This window comes from Cervus elaphus, chromosome 12 (assembly GCF_910594005.1).
Source record: "Cervus elaphus chromosome 12, mCerEla1.1, whole genome shotgun sequence".
Classification (NCBI taxonomy): domain Eukaryota; kingdom Metazoa; phylum Chordata; class Mammalia; order Artiodactyla; family Cervidae; genus Cervus; species Cervus elaphus.
In genome coordinates, this window is record NC_057826.1 from 32,945,195 (window position 1) to 32,965,772 (window position 20,578).

Genomic DNA, 20,578 nt, shown 5'->3' on the forward strand with positions numbered 1-20,578 from the left:
AACAGCCTCATTTCAAAATGTATGCATGTGCATATTTAAAATACAATTAGGTATTAACTCTGGACCTGATAGGCAGCTGCCTATCAGCAATACTGTGAGTAATTAAATAATATTTACCATTTACCAAAAGAAGAACTTCATACTGTTAAATTAAACTGGCCCATCTGCATCTTCCTAAAATGACAAACCTTATTAGTTCTGCCTAAACAGAGAATTGTGATAATGAACTAGTGACACCTTCTCTCCACTGTATGAAGCAGAACCAACTGTGTAATCATTTGAGGGTCAAACGCAAATGAAATTACTGTAAATTGAGAAAGTTAAATCACATGAGTGATTAGGAAAACCATTCAAGCAACAAAAGGTTTTTTTTTTGGTCATGTATGTACATGGGCCATAAGAAAGCTCCATCTCCAATTAGTCAAAATTAATTTTAACTAATCAACTACTTTACCTGAAAACGGTGATAAAAAGTAAAGCTGCAGCTACTGCTCCAAATAAGCCACACAGCAGATTGACTCGGTAGGCAACTGAACCAAAAGGAAATAGTAGAATTGCCAGTTTAGCCACCAGAGTAAACAAAGGATAGCCAGGAGGATGGGCAACCTAAGGGAAAATTAGCAACAGTCAGAAGGTTTTCATCTAGTTTTAAAGGAAGAGTCACACTGGCTTTAATCGAAAAGTAGCCCTTTTCCCAGGCAAGTGTAAAGATTAAGAGACAATGACTAAATGTTTGAATAGTGGTTTTCTATTGTAATCCTCTTGTGCCAATACAAATAAATATTTTCTTTAGTGGATTTGGCAGTGTCTATCACATTGTGTGTCACCTAGAGAAAGGGTGACATATTTCATTGTCAGTCCTTAAGCAGTTTGCTCTCTGGGTTCACAGTACATTAGGGTCATTTAAAAGGCTACTGAAAAAAAGCGGGTTCTGAAATATCGTATTGGTTAGAAAGTTGAAAGACCACACTGCTATCGGATTACCACCATGCTGACAGTCCTAAGGTCTTGCCTAAAGGGATCATACACCATAATAAAGTTTATTAAATAATAAACTTATTAAAAGTGTTAACCCGATTTATTTTATTCTCCATAGCTTATACAAAATTTGGGGTGATAATAAGCCAGCTACTGTATATATAGTAAAGGCTTTGCTTTATAATTTAGTTTAATTGGATTTAAAACTTAAAGTAAATTGTCACGTACTGTACTTATAAGTTACTAAAAACTGGGGTTTGAAAATAAATTAATCTACTTTACTCCATGCTTAATTAAACTTTCTTAATTCCTAAAACTGTTAATGAGAGCATTGATTAAACAATAAAACTAATACTTACTCCAAGCTCATGTGCGGCTGTGATCAGTTCCCCTGTGAAAAAATAATGTAAAACCAATAATTACTATTAGAAAATGACACTCCTCCAAAGTTTTCAAAATCCAAATGCTTGCATTGGGGTTTTGCATTAATTTGACTGGATAAAACTGTAAATCTGTAGAGATTTAACAGCATGAAATAGTCTCAGAGTATTTTCTCCCTTAGGTCTCATTGAACAAACTATCTTTGACAGTTTTTAATAACTGGTCAGTGGAAATATAGGTGAATTCTAGTTTCTAAAAATGCTTATTTTAAACAAACTCCTACTATATAGCACAGGGAATAATATTCAGTATCTTGCAATAACCTATAATGAAGAATATGTAATATGTATAACCGAATTACTTTTCTGTACACCAGAAACACACATTGTAAATCAAGTATACTTCAATTTTTCAAAAAAGCTTACTTTCTATTCTGAAGGTTGTTTACACTTGCAAATATATAAAAATTCTTACAGAGCATTAGTGTAGAACGCTATGTTATCCCTCAAGAATTTAGTGCAAAACTGCCTGTAAAAATGTAACCTTATATGTAAAAATGTGCAGAAGCTGGATTTGAACAGTCTATAAAATGTGCCTTTCCACCCTAAGCTGGCATTTAGATACCTTCTCTACATTAATTACATTGGATATTTTTAAACAATTGCCAAATGCTTATTAACTGCAGGTTATTTTGGCAAGGTTTGATTACCACAGCACATTTTTTTTCAAACCATTGAATCACCATGTCATTTACATAGTTCTTTGTAATTCCTCACCATTAGCAATTACTTCTAAAATTATGATGTAGTAATTCAGTGTCTATTTGATAGTACTTTTAGTATCTAGGGACTATTTCTGATTCATTCCTATACACATAATACTGTACAGTTTAAGAAATCAATCAATATTAACTGATTTATGAAAGTTAAAAATTATCTATCAGAAAATGTATTAATGTCTATTTTCTATCCTTCAGTGGCTATCAATGTCCTTCATTTCTAGAGCCCAGATCATATTTTCTCTCGTCCTGGGCTATGGCAATAGCTTTTGACCAATGTTCTATTTCAATTCATCTTCCCACTGAAATCACTAATTACTGCCACCCCCACCCACAAAAGGTCAGATTGTTTTCTTAGTCTAAAATTTCTCAATGGCTGCTCTCTGCCCACTGAATGAGGTTGATTCCTCATCGTGACACCTAAGCCCTCTACAGCTTCTGGTTCCTTTTCCAAGGCTTAAGTCCATGAAACTTAGGCTCACCTCTGTCAGATCAGACTCCCCACTGTTACTCTGAAATGGTCCTCTTTTGCACCTTTTATCACTCACTTTCTCACCCAGCATTCTCTGCTAAATCCTTCCAGGCCTGGTTCAATTGTTACCTTCTCAGTGACACCTTTCTACACATACCCCTCCCCAGCTTCACCCATCAGAATTCATCACTTCTGCCTCCTTCATAGAACCTGCTTGAACCTATTTAGCACTTCTTTAGATTGCTTTCTATTCCGGTGAGTTGTTTTGTCTTTTCCACTAAGTTATCCATTTCAGGGTTCTGTCAAGAAGACATCGGCACCTCTCCCTCCTTGTGCCACCCAGAAAAGTCCCGCACACAGAAGATGACAAAAAGACCTATCATGTTGTCATCCTTGTTACTCAGACATCCCCATCAGGTGGGATAATTGCTCACTTCAGAGAAGCCCCACAAGGGCATGAAAGACAGATACTGCTCACTTAAGTCACTTACTTAAGGACATTGTTGAAGTCTTCCAGAGAAATTCAAGAACATCTTAGAAGACAAAAGCCCTTTTTGTATCTTACACAAATCATTCATGGTTTTAAAATGCTTAAAATAACTTTCCCTTTGTAGATATTGTTACCAAAACTGTATTTATCATTTTCTACTCTAGAATGGGTTTTGCTCTTAGGTCTTCAGTCCCAAAAGGTTTTAATTAATTTCTGATTCTTACATTCCCGTGCAATGAAGCACAGTTCAGTTCAGATTTTCAAGGTTGCTATTCATTCTCCTCATATAAAAATGTATTTAGAATTACATTTAACATTAAGAAAAATGCCCTATTTTCTCTAACTTCTTTTTACCAATTGAAAAGTCAATATATTGTTATTCTTTGTGGGAGTTGTTGGTAGAAAGATGAATCTTGAATGTTACAAACCTCCATCACCAACTCTTTGTATGTGAATTAAAATCTAAGTAGAAAAGATGCTAGTATTCAAAGTCTATTATGTACCCTTGATAAAAAGCTGAAGAGAAGCACTACTCTTAAAATTGAATATGATAAAAAGAAAAATCGTTAAAAAAAAAAGTCTTCTGGCACCTTGCTTTCCCTCAATCAACCCTTTACACTAGGGTTTGGTGGCTCAGTGGTAAAGCATCCACCTGCAATGCAGGAGATGTGGGTTTGATCCCTGGACCAAGAAGATCCCCTGGAGAAGAAAATGGCAACCCACTCCAGTTTTCTTGCCGGGGAAATCCCATGGACAGAGGAGCCTGGCAGGCTATAGTCCATGGGGTCCAAAAGAGTTGGACAGTACTTAGCAACAAACAATTTGTCAAATATAAGTCCTACATCATATATAACCTGCATCAGAATTACCTGGATGCCTTTTAGAAATGAAGATTCCTTGACCATAATCCAAATCTACTCACATGACACCTTCTGGAATCAGGGCCCATGTTTTCCAGGCAATTCTCAAGTATCAATATATTCAAGCTTGAGAACCACAGCTTTCTCTGGGACACAAATGGGTGGCAAACTCAGAGTAGTTAGTAGATGCTTCACCTTTCCATAACCCAGATCCCTCTATATGTTAAAAACATATAAATACACATATAAGCTAATTTATTTTTCCCAAGAGTAACAAACACAAGTGAAGGCTAGATTCCCAACCTTTCCTCTAAATGACCAGGAATGCTTTTGCCCATAAATCAACAATTAGTATCAAGTGGTACAAAAAATAGTTTTGGCTAGGTCACACAATGTGATGGATTCATGAAGTATAATTTAAGACTTATCAGGAAGAAGAGTATATGCTTTATGTTGGTCTTGAGATGCATTCTGTTTATTGGTTAAAAAAAATTCATAAACATGAAATTCAAAGAGAACAGTACATTAAACATATAAGCAGAATTACAGAATCACAAAGATGTGATTATACAAATTTTACTGGCAACACTGGAAAAGTTTATTTAGCATTCTCAAAAAAAATGAACAAAAATATTAGAAGCAACTACTATCTAGCGTCAAATTAAACAAATCAGAATACCTAAAAAGTCTGACAACTCTAAGTGAATAGATAACTTTATTCTTTTGGGAAAAAAATAAAAGACATTATTAATGAAAACAAAGCAACAATTGTAATGGTGTGGAGCAGGCGCCAGATATAGTAGCCCTGCTCAGCTACTGGTCAGCACCACAGTGGACTCTCCCCCTCTTCTGTATAAAAGGAACCCAAATTTAGGTTAAGTTTTTTTGTGTATGTGTATATAAACTTTTTATTTTGTATTGGGGTGGTGGTGGTGTAGCCCTCATAATCAACAGAAGAGTCCGAAACTGTACTTGTATAGTACTTGGGTGTAACCTCAAAAATGACAGAATGATTTCAGTTCATTTCCAAGGCAAGCCATTCAACATCACAGTAATCCAAGTCTATGCCTCTACCACCGATGCCAAAGAAGCTTATCAGTTCTATGAAGACCTAGAAGATCTCCTAAAACTAACACTGAAAAAAGATGTTCTATTCATCATTGGAGATTGGAATGCAAAAGTAGAAAAGTCAAGATATACCTGGAGTAACAGTCAAGTTTGGCCTTGGAAAACAAAATGAAGCAGGGCAAAGGCTAACTGAATTCTGCCAAGAGAATGTACTAGTCATAGCATATACCCTTTTTCAACAAATCAAGAGATTACTTTACACATGGACATCACCAAATGGTCAATACTGAAATCAAATTGATTACATTCTTTGTAGTCAAAGATGGAGAAGCTGTATACAGTTAGCAAAAATAAGACCTGGAGCTGACTGTGGCTCAGATCATCAGCTTCTCATAGAAGATTCTCTGGTGGCTCAGATGGTAAAGAATCCGCCTGCAATGTGGGAGACCTGGATTCCATCCCAGGATTGGGAAGATCCCCTGGAGGAGGGCATGGCAACCCACTCTAGATTCTTGCCTGGAGAATCCCCATGGACAGAGTCCACAGGGTCACCAAGAGTTGTACACGACTGAGCGACAAAGCACAGCACAAAGAAAACCGGGAAAAACACTCGGCCAGTCAGGTATGACTTAAATCAAATCCCGTATGAATTCACAGTAAAGGTAATGAATAGATTCAAGGGATTAGATCTAGTTAAAAGAGTGCCTGAAGAACTAAGGACAGAAGTCCACATATTGTATAGGAGGTGACGAACAAAACCATTCCAAAGAAAAAGAAAAGCAAGAAGGCAAAGTGGTATCTGAGGAGACTTTACAAATAGTAGAAGAACGAAGAAAAGTGGAAAGCAAAGGAGAGAGGGAAAAGTACATCCAATTAAATGCAGAGTTCCAAAGAATAGCTAGGAGAGACAAGAAGACCTTCTTCAATGAACAGTGCTTAATAATAGAAAACAACTAAAGGGGAAAGACTAGAGATCTCTTTAGGAAAACTGGAAACATCTAGGGAACATTCCACCCAAAGCCAGGCACAATAAAGGATAAAAATGGTAGAGACCTAATAGACCCTGAAGAGACCAAGAAGAGATGGAAAGAATACATGGAAGAACTGTATAAAAAAGATCTTAATGAACCGGATTATTACAATGGTGTGGTTAGTGACCCAGAGCCAGACATCCTGGAGCGCAAAGTCAAGAGGGCCTTAAGAAGCACTGCTGCTAATAAAGCTAGTGGATGTGATGAAATTCCAGCAGAACTATTCAAATCCTTAAAGGATGATGACATCAGGTTTTGCATTCATTATGTCAGCAATTTGTCACCCTGTTTATTTAACTTATATGCAGAATACATCATGCAAAATGCTGGGCTAGATGAAGCACAAGCTGGAATGAAAGTTGTTGGGAGAAATATCAATAACCTCAGATATGCAGATGACACCACCCTTATGGCAGAAAGTGAAGAAGAACTTAAGAGCCTCTTGATGAAAGTGAAAGAGGATAGTGAAAAAGCTGGCTTAAAACTCAACATTCAAATAAATGAAGATCATGGCATCTGGTCCCATCATTTCATGGCAAACAGATGGGGAAACAATGGAAACAGTGAGGCTTTATTTTCTCGGGCTCCAAAATCACTGCAGATGTTGACTGCAGCCATGAAATTAAAGGACACTTCTCCTTGGAAGAAAAGCTATGACAAACCTAGATAGCATATTAAAAAGCAGAGACATTACTTTGCTGACAAAGGTTCATCTAGTCAAAGCTATGGTTTTTCCAGTACTCACATATGGATGTGAGAGTTGGACCATAAAGAAGGCTGAGCACCGAAGAATTGATGCTTTTGAACTGTGGTGTTGGAGAAGACTCTTGACAGTCCCTTAGACTGGAAGATCAAACCAGTCAATCCTAAAGGAAATCAGTCCTGAATATTCATTGGAAGGACTGATGCTGAAGCTGAAACTCTAATACTTTGGCCACCTGATGCGAAGAGCTGACTCATTAGAAAAGACCCTGATGCTGGGAAAGAATGAAAGCAGGAAGAGAAGGGGATGACAGAGGTTGAGATGGTTGGATGGCATCACCGACTTAATGGACATAGTTTGAGCAAGTCCCAGAAGATGGGGAAGGAAAGGAAAACCTGGCGTGTAGCAGTCCATGGGGTCCCAAAGAGTCGGACATGACTGAGCAACTAAACAATGTCAGCAAATCTGGAAGACCCAGCAGTAGCCATAGGACTAGAAAAGGTCAATTCTCATCCCAATTCCCAAGAAGGGTAGTACAAAAAATGTGCTAACCATCGGACAATTGTGCAGATCTCCCATACTAATAAGGCCATGCTTAAAATCCTGCATGCTAGGCTTCAGCATTATGTGAACCAAGAACTTCCAGATGTCCAAACTGGGTTTAGAAAAGGAAGAAGAACTGAAGATCAAATTGTTAACCTTAATTGGATTACAGAGAAAGTAAGGGAATTTCAGAAAAACATCTATTTCTGTTTCATCAACTACACCAAAGTCTTTGACTGTATGGATCATGACAAACTGTGGAAAACTCTTAGATGGGAATACCAGACCATCTCACCTGTCTCCTGAGAAACCTGAATGCGGGTCAAAAAGCAACAGTTAGAATCCTGTATGGAACAACTGATTGGTTCAAGATCATGAAAGGAGTATGACAGGGCTGTCTGCTGTCACCCTGTTTGTTTAACCTACACGCTGAGCACATCATGAGAAATGCCAGGCTGGATGAGTTATAAGGGGCAATCAAGATAGGTGGGAGAAACATCAACAACCTCAGATATGCAGACGATACCACTCTAATGGCAGAAAGTTTAGAGGAACTAAAAAAACCTAAGATCATGGCACCTGGCCCCATTACTACATGGCAAATAGAAGGGGAAATGGTGGAAATAGAGACAGATTTTCTCTTCTTGGGTTCCAAAATCACTGCAGATGGAGACTGCAGCCATGAAATCAGAAGACAATTGCTTCTGGACAGTTAAACGATGACAAACCTAGATGGTGTGTTGAAAAGCAGAGACATTACTCTGCTGACAAAGGTCCGTATAGTCAAGGCTATGGTCTTTCTAGTGGTCATGTACAGTTGTTGAGAGCTGGAATGTAAAGAGGGCAGAACGCCAAAGAATTGATGCCCTCAAACTGTGGTGCTGGAGAGGACTCCTGAAAGTCCCTTGGATGCAAGGAGATCAAACCAATCTTAAGATTAACTCTGAATATTCACTGGAAGGACTGATGCTGGAGCTCCAGTATTTTGGTCATCTGATGTGAACAGATGACTCACTGGAAAAGTCCCTGATGCTGGGAAAGATTGAGGGCAGAAGAGGGAGTCAGAGGATGAGATGGCTGGACAGCATCACTAATGCAATGAACATGAACTTGGGCACACTCAGGGAGATGGTGAGGGAAAGGGAGGTCTGGCATGCTGCAGTCCATAGGCATAAAGTCAGACATGACTAGGTGACTGAACAACAACAACCTTTTTATTTTGTATTGGGGTGGTGGTGGTTTAGTTGGTAAGATGTGTCCTACTCTTTTGTGACGCCATGGGCTGTAGCCTGCCAGGCTCCCCTGTCCATAGGATTTCCCAGGCAGTACTGAAGTGGGTTGCCATTTGCTTCTCCAGGGGATCTTCCCAATTCAGGGGTCAAACCCTTATCTCCTGCATTTGCAGGTGGATTCTTTACAGCTGAGCTGCCAGGGAAACCTGGTATAGTGGGCATAGCGGATTAACAATGTTGTGATAGCTTCAGGTAGACAGCAAAGGGACTCAGCCGTATGTATACATGGATTCATTCTCCCCCAAACTCCCCTCCCATTCAGGCTGCCACAGAACGCTGAGCAGAGTTCCACGTGCTATACAGTAGGTTTTTGTTGGTTATCCATTTTAAACACAGCAGTGTGTACTTGTCCATCCCAGACTCCTTATCTATCCATTCCCCCTGGTAAACCGGTAAGTTCCTTCTCCAAGCTTGTGAGTTTGTTTGTTTTCTAAGTAAGTTCATTTGTATCATTTCTTTTTAGAGTCCACATATAAGGGGTGTCATGCAATATTTCTCCTTCTGTCTGACTTACTTCACTCAGTATGATAATCTCTAGGCACACCCATGTTGTTGCAAATGGCATTACTTCACTTTTTAATGACTGAGTGATATTCCATTGTATATGTACCAAGGTTGTTTTTTTTTTTTTTTGAAATGCTAGTCTGCCATCTTTTCAGTCTACTAGCTTTACAATTAAAGTGGTCCTTGTTCCAACAACTGTTTTCCCGATTTACTGGCCTGCTGTGCAGACAGCAAAATGAAATTGAGCTTGGTAACACATAAATTTAAAATAAATTATTTAAATAAATAATTATTTAAATTTATTTAAGTATTTATTTGAATTTAAATAAATTTTCATAAATTTTAAATAGACTTCATTACTAAATACATGATAATAGATTTAAAAGAATTTAGAGCATAGGCTAATTAAGACAGCATGCTCTAAATTCAATCTACTTGGCTATTTTTTCTCTTCGCTGCCTCTATCTTCTACTTGTGTGATTCTGGACACAGCTCAACCTTAGTTTTGTCATCTATAAAATAAATGAGTACCTACCTCACAGGGTAGCAGCTGGGAGAATTAAAATGGCAATCTATGTAAAGCACTTTGAACAGTGCCTGGCACATAGTAGGTGCTCAACAAGTGTTATTATTATTCATTCTAATCTCATCCTTCAGGCTCAAACAACCATAGTCAAGAATTACCAATGCTTTTTTCCAAAGGTACAGAACTATTCAACCTGTAAGTAATACTCTCCAAAATCAAAGCTCTCACAACTATAAAGTTAGTTCTATTATTTAGTATAAAACTTGGAAATATGGTAACTCCATTCCCCACTATACTAATGAAACACTGCTCCTATTCAATAGGATCTGAAAGAAAAAATAAAGGTAATGTGTAAAAGGATTATCAGGGATCTTCAATGTGGTAGGCAGCCTTGAGGACGGCCTCTAAAACTCCAAAATTCCAGTATTCTCACTGGATAACCTTCTGCCGTTGAGTGTGGGCTGGACATACTGACTCATTTCCAAGAATAAAACAGGGCAGTGGTCTGCTACTGCCAAGATTGGGTTACAAAATGACAGAGCTGTAGGCAGAGGTGCCATCTCTCTCTCTCTGTGAAACCCCCACATCAAAGAGCTGGATGAAGTTTAGAATTTAATCCTTGTTAGGTTGAACCTTTGAGTTGACTGCACCCCAGCCCAAACCAGGACAACAAACTTGTACTGGATAAGAGCACCCACTTAAACTGTACCCAGATTCCTGATCAACAGAACATGTGAGAGAATAACCGTTTGTTGTTTTAAGCCACTTAATTTGGGGGTATTCTATGCACAAACTAAGGTGCTCAGTTTTTTTCAGTCTATAGATTGACTACTCAAAGTTTCAGCACCATTCTGACAAAATTACTGATCATTATTAGGCAGTATTAGAGGATCAGTTTGACAACAAACCAAAACCTGCATCTGCCTCTCATCCCAAATAGGCAACGATTATTCATGTGATTTAAATAGCCCCCGACTCACGCTTTTCAATAGAAGCAGCTTTAAGCCACAACTGGTTTCCACTATTTTAAATATTCTCCCGCAAATAGTCTGCAAGGCTGGGTTGCTTTTCAATGTTCAGATTTCAGCTAAAATATCACCTTATTAAAGGCCTTTCCGGACTAGCCATCCGGATAGAGCCACTGCCTACCTCACTATCAATCACATTTTCCTCTTACTGTCTCCAATAACTTCTCCTCCCAATACGTTGTGTTTATTCAGTAGTTTGTGTATTGCCTCTGCCCGCACTACAACCCTCTCCATGAAACTTGTTCGCGGCTCCTGTCAGCCCTTTGTCTGGTACACGACAAAGACTCTGTAAGTAACACTGGTATCTGTGGACGAAAAAGGAATGGAAAGCAAAAACTCAAGGCAAGGAAGATGATCTGGAGAAGTGGAGCGGTCAGTTAAGTCCCATCAGGCGAAACCAACCAGCCCTGCCTCGAAAGCCTGAAAACTACAAGAGACCAGAACTACAGGAAAATTACAGAAATGAAAACACAGAGATTGGTTTTGACACGCAAAACACTACGGGGGGCCCCGGCGGGGAGAATGGAGTGAGCGAACTGACCAGACCTCGTGGGAACGGTGAGGATCAGGGAGGGGACAGCAGGGACGACCTTGAGAGTACATTACCCGAGTCGCCCCCGGGCACCGAGGGGGGCAGCGTGAGGGTGAACACGGCGGCCACAGCGGCGAACACGGCGACGCCGCCGCGGAGGCCCCCAGCGCGCCGCGCCCCAGCTCGGGCTGCCCGCCCCCCCAGCCGGGCCCCCGCCGTCGCCATGGAGACCCATGGGCCAGAGGGGACCAAGGAAGGAGGACGCGGCGGGCCCCAAAAGTCTGGGCGCCCGGAGCCCACAGGGCGAGAGGCGAGCTCGGCACTAGGCGGCCGCGGCAGCTTCCGGGTCGGGCCGGGTGGGACCGGACCGCACCTTTCTGCGCCGGCGCGGGGGTAGAAAACGCGGGGTCTCGCGGGAACCAGGCCCGGGCAGCCGTCAGACCGCTCGGGGTTTACAGAATTATAGTGTGCTTTCCACTAGCGCATCACAAGGGACAGCCTTCTTTTAACAGAGGAACTCCGGGCCGCCGTCTCTATGGCCTCCCCCACTTCCTGGCCACTTGGTCGGGTCTGACAGAGACGGGAGCCGGGTCGCCGAGCGGACGGGAGGAAGGGTAGCGACTTCCCCCTGAGGTGTGGGGTGGAACTGCAGAGGGGCCCCAGCCCGCCAGCCGCAGTGTGCGCCTTAGTAAGTCAACAAACACCTAAATCACGTGTTTACAGCGAGTAATTATATGCCCGTCTGCTAACTGTTAAATCGCCGTTATTTTCAGAGAGATTAAAGAAAGCTAACTGGTCTTTTTTTCCCCCTCTTATAGCATGAGGAAAACTTCGGAGATGAGTTGAAAAACTTGTTTCTGAGGTAGTACAAATAATTTATATCATGATAAAATTGTCTCCAGCATTGATGAGGAGGAGTGTTTCTGTGAAGCTTTGACTACGCAGTGGAAAATGAGATGAAGTCACTGCATTTTCCAGTTGGCTGCAATACCAAAAAGAATGGGCGCTCTTGGTAAGGTCTTTAAGCTTACTTTATACAGTATTGTAGCAACTATTCTGGAGTGGGAGGGGAGGTGGAATACCTCCCTGGAATGCATCTCAAAAGACACTGAAGATCAGTGATGGTCTAAAACATGTTATAAGCAAGCTGACAGGAACACAGCGTCTCAAACGTAGAGTGACTTAACACACCTGTGTAGACTGGCAGCCATGGCGCCAAGCATTACCTTGGTCTTTCTCAGGTACTCCATAAGGCTTTCTCTGCAGGATTGCGAGTTCCTGGAGAACCGGTAGGCAGCTTCTAAAATGCTCCCCATAATCTGACTCCCTGTATTCACTCCCTTATGTAAATCCTCTGCCCTTGAGTGTGGGCAGAACCTAGTGACTCACTTCTAGCAATAGACTAAGACAAAAGTGATGGAGGTCACTTTGGAGATGAGGTTATAAAAGACTGACTTTTCATCTTTCTTGCACTCCCCACCATGAGCACCACCTTGCTGCCCTCCCACTTATTCACTCTGATGGAGCCTCTTCACCAGGTTGTGAGCTGTCTTATGGAGCCATCCACATGGCAGGGAACTGAGCGTCACCCCCAGCCAGACAGCCCACGCAGAGCTGAGCCCCTCAGTCCAACAACCTGGGAGGAGTTAAATCCTGCTAATCCCTCCTGAGGGAGCTAGGAAGCCCATCCTGCCCCATGGGAGCCTTGAAGTAATGACTTGCCTCCGCCAAGACCTTGATTGCAGCCTGTGAGAGACCCAGCTAAGTCTCACACAGATTGCTGTCCTGCAAAAACTGTGAGATAATAAATGCTGTTGTCCACTAAATTTGGGGGTACTTTGTTACTCAGCAATAGGTTACTAAGACAGCCTGCCTTCCATTTCTTTTTACCCCCCTTTCTTTATTTTTCTGCACCGCTTCTTTGTTGCTGCCCAGACTTTTTTTAGTGGCCAGGAGTGGGGGCTACTGTTTTGTTTTGGGGCTCGGCCTTCTCCTTGCAGTGGCTTCTTTTGTGGAGCACAAGCTCTGGGGCTCCCTGGCTTCTGTAGTTGTGGTTCGAGTGCTCAGTAGTTGCAGTTCACGGGCCCTAGAACCCGGGGTCACAAGTTGTGGTGCGTGGGGTTTAGTTGCTCCAAGGCATGTGGAATCTTCACAGACCAGGTATGTCCCCTGCATTGCAAGGCAGATTCTTTCTACCAGGGAAGTACCGTTTCATTTCTTTTCTGAAAGAACATGCTAGTGAGTAATACTGACTGAGCCAAGCATATGTTTCTTTCCCTTTTTATCCATTTCATCTTTTGTTCATGAGCTTTATGAAAAGATAACTTTTTATCACAGCAAACTTCACAGGAACATAATTATTTGCCCACGTTTGAGAGGTAGAGCTTAGTGTTGGAGTTTGAATTTGGGAATTGTTACATAAGAATGAGATGAATGAATAAGTTCACAGAGGAATAATGTAGGGACAACAAGGTTGAGGTCAAATATTAGTCCACATCTTCATTTAGGGAGTGGCAGGAGAAGAAAAGAGAACAGTGGAAGAGAGGAATGCACCACAGGGAACTAAGGAAGAAATGACATCAGTGATGTTTACCTGGGCAAGTTGTTACAGAGAGGAGAAGGATGGTGAGGAGGGCCACATCTAGGTTTATGGGGCTTAAGTTTATCAAGTTGGAGAATCTTGTAAGCAAAAAGATACAAAACTGCAGATAGAAAATTAATGATGGGCATTGGAAGGAGGTTGTGTTAGTGACAGACTGTGAAGTTTTTTTTAATTAAAGTATGGTTTGTTTACAATGTTGTGTTAGTTTTAGGCATACAGCAAAGTTTTTCAGAGCTATATATATATATATGTATTCTTTTTCAGATTCTTTTCTGTTATACATTGTTACAAGATATTGAGTAGAGTTCCCTGTGCTATACAGTAGATCCTTGTTGTTTATCTATTTTATATATAGTAGTGTGTATGTGTTAATCTCAAACTCCTAATTTATTCCTCCCTTCCCCTTCCCTTTTGGTAACCATAAGATTCAGGCTGTGAAATATAAACTTTGTTAGCTTCATGGCTAATCTCCTATGAGGATGGAGAACAACCAGTTCTCTGTGTATCTGTGTCTGACTACCTCTCAGTAAGCAAGCTGACTCCTCTCCACCCTGAAACTGTTTCTCCTTCAGGTATCAGCGATAGCACACTTCTTTGACTTTCCTTTTACCCCTGGCCTCTCTGCCCTGGATTGCTTCTATCAAGCCTCCACATAATGAGAGTGCACCAGACCTTGGTTATAGACTTTTCTTTCTCTTTCTGCCTTCTTTCCCAAGATAATCTTATTGAGACTTTAAATAGTAACTCTAGGCTGATAAAGGGCTTCCCCAATGGCTCAGCAGTTAAAGAATCCACCTGCAACGCAGGAGACGTGAGTTGATCCCTGGGTGGGGAAGATCCCCTGGAGAAAGAAATGGCAACTCACTCCAGTATTCTTGCCTGGGAAATCCCATGGACAGAGGATCCTGGCAGGCTCCAGTCCATGGAGTCACAAAAGAGTCAGACATGATTTAGCGATTGAATATCAATAATCAGGTCCTACTATAGTTAGATTTGATGACCTGGAGGTACTTGAACCTTGAAAGTTTCATAGGTCAGTGTCAGGAGGTTAATAGATATGGAAACAAAGAATAAGAAGTGAGAAAATGGAAAAGGGAAAATAGAATATATTTGCAAGAAATTTGGCAGTGAAGGGAAAGAGAGAAGTAGTGCAGGAAGACACAGGGATTGAAGTGTCACATGAGTTTTTGGTAATCCAGGGGAGTATTTGGAGAGAAATAGTGAGGAACAAAAGATGTACAGGAGGCTGGAGGGGATGGAACCAAGGAGGGAAGAAGAGAAGGGATGAAAACAGGAAATGTTAAGAATTGTTAACGAAAGAGAGATAGTGAGGTGGACCTTATCCTGGAGCAGGTTTAATAAAATACAGAAGGAGTATTTTTACCTGATATGTATGTTCTGCTCCATTCCACACTGCATTAGAGACAGCTACTACTGTAAAACAGAAAAATATGTGTATCAGGATCCAACCAGAGAAGCAGAACTAGAGGCAGATACATATTATGGAATTTATTGCAGGGAATTGTCTCACGTGATTGTGGGGGCTGGCTAGGCAAGTCTGAAATCCATGGGGAAAGCCAGGCCTTCCTGGCATTGTGGTCTGCATCCACATCTGTGGACATTCAAGGGCTCCACATTCTATCTGGGCAGAGAGGATGCTCCAGCTCTTCCCCTGGGTTCCATTGATACCTCCCTCGATAGGAGAAGGGGTAGGAGTGCCTCATGACTGGTCCCCTGCAGCTTCTCTGACACTACAGTGAGGAGGAGGCAGGCCAGGGATCTCCTTTAGGTCCTGTCTGACACCACCACAGCAGGGAGAAGAGGGGCAGCTCTTCTGGAGCTGGATGGGCTAGAAGGCTGGGCTCCCCATGGTAACATCACTGGTGCCATGGATGGAAGTTCTGGCTCTCTTCTCGGCCTTTTTTGACATCACCCTGGTGGGTGTGTTGGGGCATCTGGAGACGGTAGAAATCTCGGTTCCCCACTCAGCCTTTGCTGGAGCAAGTGGAGGTGGGGAGGCCACAGTTTTTTCTTTGGTTTCTAGTTACATAGAGAGTTACTTTCTAAATGTATCTGTATTACCTTTTCCTTGTCCTTTGACCAGAGAGAGAGAGAAGGTTTTTGTGGGGTGGGGGCTTTTTTTGTCTTTGCTATTGGAGTCTCTCACTTTTCTAGCACCCAGTCTGAGCTACGTGAAGCAAAAAGAAACCCAAGGATCTTACCAACATGTTCTTTAGGTTTCGAGATTCCTGTCTGGTCTACCTTATTCTCTCCACCTTTTGGGCACTATTTCATCCTTTTTAATGGCTGAGTAATATTCCATTGTATTCATATACACCACAGATTTTTTATTCATTTATCTGTCAGTGGTCACTTAGGTTGCTTCCATGTCTTGGCTGTTGTAAATAATGCTGCTATGAACGTTGAGGTGCATATATCTTTTCGAATTAGAGTTTTCAACTTTTCCAGATATATGCCCAGGAGTGGGACTGCTGGATCATCTGGTAGCTCCATTTTTAGTTTTTTAAAGAACTTCTATACTGGTCTCCATAGTGGCTATACCAACTTACAGTCCCACCAACAGTGCAGGAGGGTTCCCTCTTCTTCCCACCCTCACCAACAATTTTACAGTATTGATTTATTCAGGCTTTGCTGAGTCTGTATGGCTGCACACGCTTTTCTCCAGTTGCAGCGAGCAGGGTCTACTCTGTAGTTGTGGTGGGCGGGCTTCTCATTTCTGTGGTCTCTTTTGCTGCAGAGCACACGCTCTAGGGTGCACGGGCTTCAGTAGTTGTGGCACTTGGGCTCAGTAGTTGGGGCTCCTGGCTCTAGAGCACAGGCTCAATAGTTGAGACTTAGGCTTAGGTGCTCTGCAGCATGTGGGATCTGCTTGTATCAGGAATTGAACCTGTGTCTCCTGCATTGGCAGGTAGATTTTTTTTTTTTTCTTTTTACCATTGAGCCACTAGGGAAGCCCCCTCTCCAGCATTTATTATTTGTAGACATTTTGATGATGGTCATTCCAAAGATCCCACTCCAGTATTCTTTCCTAGAAAACCCCATAGACAGAGGACCCTGATGGGCTACAGTCCAAAAAGTTGGATACAACTAAGCATGGAGGCAGGCATTCCAAAGGTATTTAGTATCTCTAGAGTACTAGTCACAACTGAAGCAACTTAGCAGCAGAGTACTAGTGATGAAGAAATTTGGTATAACATTTTAGAGGGCAGTATAGGTACATAAATCAACAATCTGTGAGATACTCATATAATTAGACCTAGAATTGTGAGTAAATATATGAAAATGTGTCCAACTTTATTAGTAACCAGAGAAATGTAAATTAAAGCCACAGTGGAATACTATACACTTACTAGGTTAGGAAAAACAAAAGTCTAACTGTATATGATATTGGCACGTGTGTAGAACAATGGAAATGTTAGCAGGAATGCAAAATGGTGCAACCACTTTGGAAAGCAAGCATTTCTAGTGAAGTCAAAGATATACAGATCATACAGCCAAGCAGTTCTACTCTAGGTTTGTACCTGTTTGTGGTAATATTGTTCATGTGTGCATGCGTGTGTGCTAAATTGCTTCAGTCATGTCTTAACTCTTGCGACCCTACAGACTGTAGCCTGCCAGGCTCCACTGTCCACGGGATTCTCCAGGCAAGAATACTGGAGTGGGTAGCCATTTCCTTCTCCAGGGGATCTTCCCAATCCAGGGATTGAACCTGTGTCTCCTACATTGCAGGAGGATTCTTCACCATCTGAGTCACCAAGGAAGCCCCAATATTGTTCATGAGAGCTCCCAAATAGGAACAACCTCAGACACTCATTAACACTGGAATAGAGAAATAGATCCTGGTATATTTATACAAAGAAATACTGTATAACAAAGAATGAACAAACTATAGCTAGCTACCATGGAATAATATGGATGACTCCTGGAGCTTCCCTGGTGGTCCAGTGGTCTGAGCTCCCAATGCAGGGGCCTGGGTTCAATCCCCAGTCAGGGAACTAGATCCCACATGCCACAAATAAAGATCCTACATCCCACAACTAAGACCTGGCACAGCCAAATAATGAAATATTTTAAAAAATATCGATGACTCCCCCCAAAAAAATTGAGTAAAAGGAGCAGGCGATAAAACAATACACACAGAATGACTCTATCTATTTAAAGTTGAAAGATAAATCGTTTAGAGATATATCCATAGAATTTTAAACTATAAAGAAAATAAAAGTCATCATCTCAGATGTTGGGTAGTTACCTCTAGAGGTGAGTGGGGGCTTTGATGGGAAAGGGTACATGGGGGCTTCATGTGGCCCACTGATCTAACGTTAAAACCCCTCAGTTTACAGATAAGCAGATGCCAGAGAGGTTAAGCATCTCACCTTGAGCCACACAGCTGGTTGATGGTAGAAGTGGAACTGGGCTTTAATCCAATGTTCTTTCCACATTACCCTTCCTTCCTGTCACTGTATTGAATGGGTAAAATGCTATAAAGAAAGCTGAGCACTGAAGAATTGATGCTTTTGAACTGTGGTGTTGGAAAAGACTCTTGAGAGTCCCCTGGACTGCAAGGAGATCCAGCCAGTCAATCCTAAAGGAAATCAGTCATGAATATTCATTGGAAGGACTGATGCTGAAGCTGAAGCTCCAATACTTTGGCCACCTGCGGTGAAGAACTGACTCATTGGAAAAGACCCTTGATGCCGGGAAAGATTGAAGGCAAGAGGAGAAGGGGACAACAGAGGATGAGATGGTTCAGTGGCATCACCGACTCAACGGACATGCGTTTGAGCAAACTCCGGGAGTTGGTGAAGGACAGGGAAGCCTGGTGTGCTACAGTTCATGGTGTCGCAAAGAGTCAGACATGACTGAGTGACTGAACTGAACTGATGTCTTGGGCAAATCATGGTCCCAGAGCTTGAATATGTGGTTGTGTGGGTGGTGGGGTTATGTTGGAAGGACTGGATTTATCCTATCAGTGACTTCAGCTGTTGCCGGGGAGCGGGGTGTGGTGGTGGTGGTAGGAATCCAAGCAGTGGGAAGAATGATGGGCTTCCAGTGGAGGAGGGACCTGCGGACAGAGGAGGAGCAGAGACGTATATCTGTGGCCACAGATTCATAGGAGCACATCGTGAAACCCCTCCGCAAGGAGTGTGAAAGTGATGGAAGAGTCCAGGGTGAATTTGAAGGAGATTCCTTTAATCAGGGTGAGAAAACAGGCTCATTAAAGAAAGACCAACAGTGGCCAGTTTTCTAAGGTAGTCTTTCTTAAACCTGGCTGATCATCAGAAACATTTGGCAGTGCTTTAAAAAAGATGTAAATTTCTGGGCCAACTCCTGGAGGTTTTAATTAGTGATTCCAGGTAGGTCTTGGGTATCTGTACATTTTCAAACCTTCCCAGGTGAACCTGTTGATTAGCTTGGTCTGGGGCCCACAGATCTAAAGTTACAACCCCTCAGTTTATAGATAAGGAAGCAGACTCTAGGGAGGTTAAGCGTCTCACCTGAGCCAAACAGCTGGTTGATGGTAGAAGTGGAACTGAGCTTTAATTCAATGTTCTTTCCACAATACTCTACCTTCCTGTCACTATATTGAATGGGTAAAATGCTTCTGGGGGAAAAACTCAGAAATATAAGCTGTTTTGGTATGCAGTTATAAAATAGTGTTCATCGTTTTAAACTGCAAATAACCATAGTTATGCACAATAAAGTCAATGAACAATCTCTCTTCACAACTTCATAGTGTTCTAACTCCAAGCGGAATGTGAGCAGCTCAGAAGTTGGAACCATATATTTTTAAATTTTTATTTCATCAGTGTCTCCCATGTTAAATAATTACAATGAGTTTTAAAAAACTAACATATGTTCAGTGGTGAAAGCTCTATTGTGGTAGGAAAACATTTATTTTTCTGTAAATCTCAGAGTTGTTTTTTTTTTTCCAAGTCTGTCAAAACTTTGTTGCGTTTGAAATTATAGCTTGTTTGGTAAATAATATAAACTCAAGAAGGAGTAATAGTCTTCTTCCTTTTTAAAGGCAGTTTTGACAAATGGGATTGAGTAAACCATTCTGTAGACTGAAGAATTCTCTGAGTTAACAGCGCCGATTTTTCACTTTTGGTAGCATTATGCTACTCTCAGCCTGGTTTTCATAGCACCTCTCTTTTACAGAAAAGGAAATTGAGGCCCAGAAAGTTTGAGTAAACCTTGATCACACAACCGATGAACTAAGGAATTTGAAGCCGGTGCTCTCTCCCTACACAGCATCACACGGCGAAGTTTGTGTTCATTTTTCCTGCCCAAGGAGTGCAAGTCATAGGAACACAAGGCTGAGGAACTCCGAGAGCAAGAGAAAAAGCAGGGCCTGCCGGGGGCCTTTGCTGTCACACAGACCATTCTCATGTGTGTTCTCAGAAGCCAGGGAGGTATTTGAGGGGCTCCTGGCCCCAATAGAATCTCGGGGTCAGGAGTAGGACAGGTGGTGCCCCTTGAGATTTAGAGACCACAAAGGCTGGATGCCCCGGGTTTCTGGAAGAGGAATCTGAAGGACCAACCATTCAGAGTTGCATTGGAAGAAAGATGGCTCATTGGTGTCTATGTTGAAGGGACTTTGCTTAGAAGCTGGAAAGACTGCTCTTCATATAACTTGGCTTAAAACTCTATTGATATAGCAAGTGCACCACCTTTATTTAGATTCTACTTTTATTTAAGGTGGCTCTTTTTAAAAAAAATTTTTTTTTTTTTTTTTAATTTGGCTGTGCTGGATCTTAGCTGTGCGTGC

At 41.7% G+C, this 20,578-nt stretch overlaps 1 protein-coding gene and 1 long non-coding RNA gene across 2 annotated transcripts in view; one reads left to right on the top strand and one right to left on the bottom strand.

Annotated features, from left to right (window-relative positions):
- Positions 1-11,436, bottom strand: part of TMEM260 (transmembrane protein 260) — a 71,187-nt gene extending 59,751 nt beyond the window's left edge. Inside the window, 4 exon segments of the mRNA XM_043919751.1 lie at positions 455-606; positions 1,338-1,369; positions 11,261-11,387; positions 11,389-11,436. Of these exon segments, the coding sequence (XP_043775686.1) occupies positions 455-606; positions 1,338-1,369; positions 11,261-11,387; positions 11,389-11,421 (344 nt within the window). The 5' untranslated portion in view covers positions 11,422-11,436.
- Positions 11,437-11,562: 126 nt separating this feature from the next.
- Positions 11,563-18,251, top strand: LOC122704774. Its single transcript, XR_006343930.1, has 3 exons — positions 11,563-11,874; positions 12,005-12,198; positions 18,143-18,251. It is a non-coding gene; the product is annotated as an uncharacterized LOC122704774 (long non-coding RNA).
- Positions 18,252-20,578: the final 2,327 nt, after the last annotated feature.